Genomic DNA, 9569 nt, shown 5'->3' on the forward strand with positions numbered 1-9569 from the left:
TACAGTGCTCACGGATTGAAACGCGACAGGCAAATTTTGGGTAGAACTCTTTTTCTGTGCAATTACTCAACAGTACCATGCCTTGTTTCTTCGAATCTGGTCACGAAAGGTGACTTGGACTCTGATCTAAGCATAGGAGTCGAGATTGCGCCGATGTCACACAAACTACCGCCCGTGGAAACAAAAGCATGCGCTTTTGTTAGGCCTAAATTGTCGCGTTTCAATCCGTGAGCACTGTACACTGTATCACCTTGCGTCACAGCTCCAAGCCTCGTGTTAGGATACCAACAAAGAAGCATCTGCCAACACGGCAAACAAGGGTTCCAACACAATGTGCAAGAGATGCCACTTCTAAAGAAAAATTATGCCAAGCAATAAACACCACTGGAATAACAGTAATTATTCAGAATAATGTAAAGCTTGCATAGAAAATTGCCAAGTCCAACCACCACACAACTAGAACAAAACAAAAGTAATAAAGTGCAAATACTATCACGTACAAGCTTAATGAGGCAGAGTAAGCAAATATGCTGCAGCACAGAGTAAAATAAGTGCCCAACCTTCTAGAACCGTTAAACTGTGAAGTCCAGCATAAAAAGCAAACATGAAACTCGAATCTGATGCTAACCTAACACTGGTAGTGCAAGTGATGATTTTTTTTTCCCCCCGCTTAGTTTGCCACGTGGCATAACGTCAGTATGAAACTAAATATGATATTTATGGGGAATACACAGTGCGAGTGCTAAACAGTACTCTATATGTGAGGGTAATAAGCTAAATAAGCCTGGTTTGTAAACTTGGCATGTAAAATATACATAAAAAGAAAGGATAAATTTATGGCAAGCATTGTTTTTTATTCACCAAGTAAACAGACAGCAAAACTTCATAACGTTTGGCTAGGTCAAAATGCCTGCCTAACATTTGTGTAACCTTCTTCAGCAAAGTCTGGCTTTCCAGCAAGCTCGGCATTTTTCACTCCAACACTAATAAAACTGCAATGATAATCTGAACTTCAGTAATGAAAGTACACTAGCAAGTCCTGTGATTCTACACAAGTTACAACGCAAATGAGATTCCTACACCAGTAAATAAAGATCACAATTTAGATTCTAGAGAGTCTCCGAAGGAACTAGGCAATTGGAAAAAAATTGTTATATATATCAAGATACTTTCTCCCCCATGCAAGAATGCTTCTAGTGTACAAAGCGTATCACCATCAAAAAACAAAATATTACATAAAAAGGCAGCATCAAAAGCAAGGCCACTTTTTCTTCCGTCAAACCGCACCGATGAAGACTTGATGAACGATGATGAAGACGATCATGAACAGAACAGCTACGTCCTGTAATACTTTACAAGCAAAGAGAAATCACTACTTTATCACTAGTTGTGCCTTTTACAAAGCAAAACTGTCAAGCAGATTCATTCCTCCCATACCAAGATCAAAACGGAGATTGTATTGTAGGTTTGCCAAGCTATGACAACACAAAGCATACACATTCCATCAGATTTCACTAAGCTGACATTTATACATCTCATTGCTGAGTAATGAGTAATTACTGAGTAATGAAGATACAATAGCTGCTGGCATACACATGCTCTGGCTGCACCAAATGCATAGACAAGTCAGGTTTAGTTTTTAGCCCAATTCACAGAGTGATTATGGAGAACTGTCAAGTCGTATCTCAGGTAAAAAAAGGCATAACCTGATAGATGACACATTTAAAGACAGCCTTAGCTGTGACCTCGAATTGTTCAAAAGAAATATACAGGTCTCGATGAAGTCGAAAGAGTGGAGGTCAAGTGTTGTCGTTTCTTAGGCCGTTTCTTAGGCAAGCTCGATGGCAGAAAACAATATAAGCCTGCCTCCCCCCCGCCCTTTGTAACTGTTATACGATGAACATTCGATCCAGCCCAGAATGACAGGTGTTAGCCCAACAAGTGTGGTGTCAATTCAGCATCATTTAGTATTTGCAGCCCATTAGCAGCTGTTCAGAGTCCCAGGAATGATGGAGCAGACAAAATATGGGCTTTCATAGGATGAGATGATTATGTAACGTTGCTTGCATGAGGCACGTGAACACGCTCACAATGCGGCAATGTTGATGACGTGTTTGCACCACGCTGAACTCCAAGCGGAGCCAAGCTCACTCTTAATCGGGACCGAGGGCATGTTTCAGAGAGATATCGGCACACTATGTCGCAGTGACTCAGCTGACCTTGTCCTCTGTGCTTTCACACTGAAGGTTTGAAACGTAAAGCGCCTTGTCTGCAAAGTCCCAGTAGGAAGTCATATGGAATCCCATGTTGCATATCACCACAACGTATTCGCTTGCTGAAAAGAGGGTGTACACTGAAAAGAAAAAAGGGAAAGGAAGCATAAAAAAACATCAACTCTCACTCATCTCATTATGGCTTAAAGAGTACTGTAACTAATGTACAGTGTGAATACACTGCATTAACACAACAATCCGAAGCAAATGTGCACCCTCCCTTAAATGGTTGGCAAAAGGGGCAGCACACTTGCCCGAGGTCATGAAACGGACAGCACTCAAAGAGCCCTTGAATAAACAGTTTTTACCCGTTGTTTATACCTGTAGTCTTTTTATGCACGCAGACTGAAAGCACGTGAGAATTTCTCAATTTAAAATGTACTGCCTGAATTCTTTTGTGTGCACACTGCGTGAATCACTGAATTCCCAACGATCGACAGGCTGTTTTAATAATGATCACTAAGCAGCTCCATCCCAGGAGTGTGGCAGGTCTTCACAGAAGGAAGACAGGACAGTGGTTCGCTCACAACTGAATTACAAATGAATAAAATATAAATTTAAAGAAAATGTTAAAAAAATTATGGGGTTTTACGTGTCAAAACCACCACCTGATAATGAGGCACACCGTAGTGTGGGACTCTGGATTAATTCAGACCACTTGGGGTTCTTTAACATGCACCTAAATCTAAAAGCGCACGGGTGTTCTCTGCATTTTGCCCCCATTGAAACGCGGCCGCTGTGGCCGGGATTCGATCCCGTGACCTCGTGCTCAGCAGCCCAACACCATAACCACTGTGTGCATGCTCATCCTAAACCCTTCAATTATGAACATTGACGAACTAGCCAAACCCGTCATCTTGTTACAGCCAGAGTCTTTAGACATTAGCCACATGCCACTGCAGAACTCCCGAGTGTTAATGTTACTCAGTAATAACATTTAATGTTAAGACAAGGTTTGTCAGTGGCCCTTGGTTGATAACAGCAACCAGGCTCTACCACAGGCTTTCTTTATACCACTGTGACAATCAGTCACAGGAAATGGAGAATTCAATATAGTTGAACTATACAAACACCTCATATGCTCAGCAGCTTTCACAATCACTTCAATGAATGTTATTTGAGCCAGGATGACTCAAATAATGGTCTATACACGTGCAACGAGGCCTGCAACCTTTACTGTTTATATTTCATAGGTACCATAGCAGGCAGGTGTTCAGGAAAACTGCTTGAAAAGTAACCTTGAACAGTCGTCCCACTATGTCAGAGAATGTGAGGCCCTTGCACACAATACAATGCTGTTGGTGGCAATTTGCATTTTACAGTGGGCTATGCTACATAAACATGCTCTAGCCTCATGAACACCTTCAAAAGTCACGTACAACATGCTACGCTTCAAAAGCGATAGTTCAAAAGGATTCTGGAGTACAGGGGGTACAGTTATTGTGACATGAAAATAAAGACTTAGTAGGAGGGAGTAAGAAAGAACAGGACGAGTGCCAATATGTCGCACATCGCACTAACATGTACCCCCAATACTTGAACCAACTCGCCCAGCAACATATTCTACTCGATTCTGGAGTAGTAAGGCAGCAAGTGTCACTACTTTCAAGGGCGGCAAAGGCTGACGAGGTCATCCATTAAAGTGCCTGTCCGATTAATTTCTATCACTAATCGATATCAAACGTTATGCCAAATTTTACTACTATTTGTTAAGCAACACGAGAACAAGGTGAGAGCTGGAGCCAACGTTTCGACAAGTGGACTTGTCGAAACGTTGACTCCAGCTCTCACCTTGTTTTCGTGTTGCTCATCATCTTGAATTTCCATCTCCCGCATTTTCCCTGGATTGCTATTTGTTACATTTTATGGATGCTATGGCCTGTAGAAGGTTTGCAGGAAAACCTCGAAGATTAAGAAACTGCAGTTTTAGGAAAAGACCATTTTTGGACCTTTGCTACTGTCTCTTATTGATTTATTTTTATTTATTTCTTTATTGAGTACCTGCTTCGCCATTCAAGCATTACAGCAGGGAGGGTACAGTTCATATAAACAAACATGCAAAATTACATTCATAAAGCATGGAAGAAATCATCACTTGAACAAATACAGACAGTGTCAGGTGGTAGAGTATTTCAATCTCTTATAGTATGAACACAGAAAGAGTAGCGGAAAGCGCCACCCTTAAAAGGAATCTCACATTTTAAAAATTTGTGATCTCGCCTTTTAGAAACATGTGGGCGGCTGAAAATACAATTCCATAGCTATGCCCACTTAAATGCTAAAATCATGCCCATTTAAATGTCAACAGAGACTACTCACTTCCTGGTTCGCAGCGCGTGGTATGTCGAATGAAAAAGAAGGTACACAGAACAGAGAGGACGACAGACATTGTAGTCAGCTGCTTCTTCACCTTCAAGGAGTATGCTTCCTATGAGAGGGGGGGACAAGAAAAGCAGGCAATAAGCAATTATTACTGATAGAAACACATTCAGTAGCTCCACTTACCAGTCCTGAGAGTGATCGTCTTCGACCAAGGCTTGGCATAACACAGCATAGTATCATGTACATTAGGGAGCACAATATGAACGTTACAAACATCTTTTCATGGATAGCTGAAAATAAAAATTCAGTTTTTAGTGAGATTATGCCCTCTTGTTTTTAACAAAACAGTCTCCTATGCTTTGAAGCAGCAACATGTTGAAAAGAGAAAGTACAGTGTCTACTGATAGCACAGCACAAGCAATAGCAGCTTAATGCAAATGGAACAATGAAACACAAATTTGGCCACTTTTCCAACAAAAATCATTGAAAAAAAAAAAAAATACACCTCCATTCCACCCTGTGAAATTGGATGTACAGCGAAGCCGGTGCGGACGTTAGACAAGTACCATCACCCCAACTGATGTTAGACGATGTTGCACAAGCACCACCAGCACAAGCGACATTAGTCATGTGCGCGAACACATGTGTGGAAGTGCAGCATCCATCCCCATTCTTGCGCAAATGCGTAAAGTACGACTTACACACAACCTGCAGACATTATAGCATCGAATTGTAATTCGAATATATGAGAAAACATGACTCTGTTTCGTGGAAACTCGCACAAAACCTTTCAGCTGCCGTTTCGTTTTTAGGCCCTCCGCCTGGCGCAAGAGCATTTTTGAACTAATTGAATTTCTCGAAGTGAAATGGGGTCAGAAAATTCTTAAAGTACGATTTAAACATAGCCTACAGACATGACTGCATCGGATTGTAATTCGAATATATGAGAAAACATAATTCTGTTGCACGGAAACTCAAACCCAAACCCTTTTTCTAGCTGCCGTTTTTTAGGTTAGCACGCCGCAAGAAATCCCAACCAACTAGAGGTTAACAGCTTCGCTGTAAAAGACATTTTCTGTGAATTTGTCTGCCACACATAAATAATCACAATTGAAGTTCTCTTGGCATGACAATTCAAATGACATTACTCTGGCCATGCTCCTGACAAAAAAAAAAAAAAAAAAGTACAAGGTAGTCTGACAGAGTCTGGTTCAATGCATGTTTCTACTCGCAGACACCTTTCTGTGGCAATGAAGGGAAAGGTACGAAAGCAAAGCTCCTGAAAAAACGTGCTGCATTCTAATTCATGTTAGCTTAAGCTGTGGAAGAGAACATCTTATTTATACAACAAATAACACATACACAACTGAGTGTCAGATTTAAATTATTTTGATGCCTTTCTATTCCATGCTTGAGCAAATGGAAACCGTTGGACGTTGAAGTCGCATTGATTTAGTATCTATTCCAAGAAACCAACAGCCACGGTTCCAAAGGTGCTGTCAAACCGTGCTGAACTACTTGGCACAGTAACATGTGAGCAGAAGCCAGCTTCACACCTATAGCTTTTCTTTCATTGCCACAGAAAGTTGTCTATGAGCATAGTATACCTTAGAAACTAGCAAAGTGTTTGGGTAAAACAAAGCACTTGCCATAATTTTCAGTAGATGTGACATTGGAGAGGCCCAGCAGTGTGAGGATCTCGGCAATGTTTAACCAGAAAGCAATTCGGGCAACATACTGATGCTGGGTGTCAAGCATGTTCTGGTAGTAGCGATGGTACATAGCACTGATGAGAATCCTAGGAGCAGAATGTAGCGCAATCCCAAAGCGCCAAATATAGCGCTGTGGTGTGTGGCCCCCTATCGCTGCACTGACAGACGGAAGATAGTTTGCCACCTGCAGGAATTCAAGAGGGCAGTGTTTACAAAGAAGCACAGATTTTTTTTTTTTTTTTTTCTGCAGCTGTATTCCCCCCTGGAATGAAAAATTTCAGCTTTTCTCTTTCGACAGCAGTCTCGCATAGCTTGTCTACTTCCTCGTTTGGTGTATGAAGTTCACGATGCCATCCTCAAAATATTTTTGTTTGCATAATGTTAACACATTCAATGTGTGATCCTCCACACAGCAGTGCATAACATCTGTTGCGATGCCATTTTGTTTCTGCCAACTGTCACGTAAAATCAATCAATTGCGAAACAAAAATTCCTCATGTATCACTTAAACTTTAACATGGTAACCATGATAGGTAAAACAATATTACATGCAGTAGGACTCAGTGCATCACTTGTGGCAAACATTTGCAGCGACACACAAACAATCTGCTGATGACTGCCTGAAGTAGCCTTGCTTTGTATTTAGCTAACCTGTTTGACACAAAGGTACTTTGGTCTGGCACTGGCCCAAGCCTAAGACAAGGAGAGCCAGGTGGCCTGAGCCTGGCCTGTGCTGCATACAAGCTCTCAGTAGATGTGTGCCCATGCAGATGTGTCCACAGGCTCAATGTTTGTCTTAGCCAAGGAGTTGCCATGCAGCAACCAGCTTCCCACATGCTATCTTGTGCAACCATTGTTGTTGCTCAACAGCCCTCTGCAACTTTTATCGAAATATATCTCTGGCAAAACTGAGGATTCACAGTAGTGACAAAGCATTTCCACTTTGGCAAATGCCTTTTCACCTACTTCTGCTAATTCGATGAATTGAAAGCTACGAGAGATGTTCTCTCGTACTCACAATGGAGAAAGACATAGTGAAGTCAATGGAAGAACACAGCCCCACCACTGCAAACACAGTACGGAAATGCTTACAATAGCTTTTGCTGCAAGGCCCTCCTAATGGCCCTCCCTCCGCTTGCCCACAAATTTCTTTTGTCGCATCCACTTCTGCTTAGCTTCCAGGAAATTATCATTCCACAATACACCAAGTTTCATACTCAAGCTCGTAGTAAACAAGCTAATGCAGCAGAACATTACAAATTAGCACAGTTAATTTCAGTAATATGGAATCTTTTATTCTGTTCCAATGTCTATTTACTCCAAACCCAGTCACTGTTATAGGACACTCAGCCAAACACAGCAAGATGACTCGCAGGATCCCTTATCTGCTGTCTCACTGTAACAGAGTAATTCTAAAAAAGATTTGATTTTTGCACGTACTGAAGTCAGCTGGTGCAGTAATGCAGGAAAGCTAACGCTGATGTTTGACCTTTTTCTTTATCTGGCTGACCTTTTGTTCTGTTCTGATTAGACTGCAATATTCATGAACGAAAACATACCTATGGAGTAGACAAACTTTTCAAAGAGGTTGCATTGCTTACAGCACGTAAGCAATGCTGGTTACGAGAAGCACAGCAATGGTTTCACAGCATCTTGCTTCCTCAAACAAGACTGGAAGTATTCTAATTACTGTACACTTGGAGGTCATTTCTAAAATTGCATCAATCTTCTGAGCACATGTCCACTTACAAAATGAAAAAAAAAAAAAAAAAGCACTTAACTTTTACACATGAACCTTTGTGTCCTAATTATGTCTTTTGAGCAAAAAACTCAAAGCACTGAGGTTTCTGTGACAGATCGCAAGCTGCACAGAAATGGTACACTTGCTATAATACAAACTCATAAGAACAACAGATTTGTGTTTCAATTATTTAAATTTTATTAAAATATACTCCCTAACCAAAGTATGGGTTATTAACACATTTGATTTCAAATTCCAGCTATTCTGTTCTTGCCCCTTCACTTCACAGTGCATTAAACGTAGTACCTTGACTGTACTATAAATAAATAAATAAATAAATAAATAAATAAATAATAATAAATAAATAAATAAATAAATAAATACACGCCTTCACTTTGCTGCTGAAAAAACAGCCTGTGAAATAATTTTTTAACCTTACTTTCTTTCACATGTTTACATTCCAAAGCAGAACGAAAATATCAAGTTTTACTCCGCTGCTATACCCGGAAAATAGATCAGAATACTACAGCAGCCAGGCTGCGAGTTGGTAGCAGATTAATACGAATGTCACAGTCGGAGGATGCGACGGAAAGACGACCCAGTTGACAATTTTCCGCTTGTTCAACTCTGTTGATTGATGACGTAAGCACGTAACTTTCTTTCTTCGTGCCATCTGCGCGGTACGTGTCCTCCATTGCGGAAAAAAGAAAAGAAGGGACATAAAACAAAGGGAACGAAGCGGACACAACAGTTAACACCTATCCTCAAAACAATCGTAGAACGCCAGCAAAAAGAAACCATAGAGGGGCTAGTGCGTAAAGTGCAGCAGCACTAGTGACTGTAGTTGAGGCCCTTCCACACACGATTATATTTATTTCGACCTTCGAACCGGGAATTTGTGTATGTAGTCTGTACGAGACATTAAACGTTCAAACAAAGGAAAACACGCGTGTACGCCGAAGAAGGAGGGACCAGTGAATTATGCAAAAGGTATACGCGTACCCCACAGTGCGTCGACGTGACTGAAGAAAAGTTGTACAGCAGCGACCACAGGACACAGAAGACAAACGAAGTGAAGGGAAGCAACACGGTAACCACTGCCAATATCCGAAACGGTATGCGGAGAAGTTCCGCCGGCCGGGCCATTGTCGGTGCCATCGGAATGTCTAGCAACACAGGCGTGCTAAACAGCTTCCTTGACGAGTCCAGCGCTTGGGTTTAGTTGCTGCGCCGCGAAAGAACTGTCGATATTGGGCATATTGCGGAGCTGTTGGCTTTTGTGGCTAAAATTTTGGCGCTGCTACACAGACAACATTGCGGAACCAGCGGACAGAGCCACAGAGCGGTGAAGGACGTGCATTCACAGCCACCAATGCGAACTTTTTTTTTCTTTGCTTTTTTCTTTGACGAACTTCCCTTTTTTGAAACGCTACACTGATAGTACCCTAGTTGGATTTCTAGTTAGCGCTGATCATGTTACCATAAAGTTTTTTTTTTTTTCAAAATATCCTTCTTGCGTTG

The 9569-nt window shown here is 41.4% G+C and overlaps 1 protein-coding gene across 3 annotated transcripts in view; it reads right to left on the minus strand.

Moving 5' to 3' along the window:
- LOC119449490 (post-GPI attachment to proteins factor 2-like) overlaps positions 1–9423 on the minus strand; it is a 354194-nt gene extending 344771 nt beyond the window's left edge. Inside the window, exons 1-6 of one of the 3 annotated variants that reach the window (XM_049665237.1) lie at positions 9051–9423; positions 6245–6491; positions 4779–4885; positions 4593–4701; positions 2220–2353; positions 241–299 (exon numbers count right to left, since the gene is read on the minus strand). In XM_049665237.1, coding sequence (XP_049521194.1) covers positions 241–299; positions 2220–2353; positions 4593–4701; positions 4779–4885; positions 6245–6491; positions 9051–9206 — 812 coding nt within the window. In that variant the 5' untranslated portion in view covers positions 9207–9423. Of the gene's footprint in view, positions 1–240; positions 300–500; positions 2354–4592; positions 4702–4778; positions 4886–6244; positions 6492–9050 lie in introns of all 3 variants that reach the window. The other 2 variants (XR_007466324.1, XM_037712670.2) reach the window with 2 other exon arrangements.
- Between the last annotated feature and the right edge of the window lie 146 nt (positions 9424–9569).

The sequence above is a fragment of the Dermacentor silvarum genome, chromosome 4 (genome assembly GCF_013339745.2).
Source record: "Dermacentor silvarum isolate Dsil-2018 chromosome 4, BIME_Dsil_1.4, whole genome shotgun sequence".
Classification (NCBI taxonomy): Eukaryota; Metazoa; Arthropoda; class Arachnida; order Ixodida; family Ixodidae; genus Dermacentor; species Dermacentor silvarum.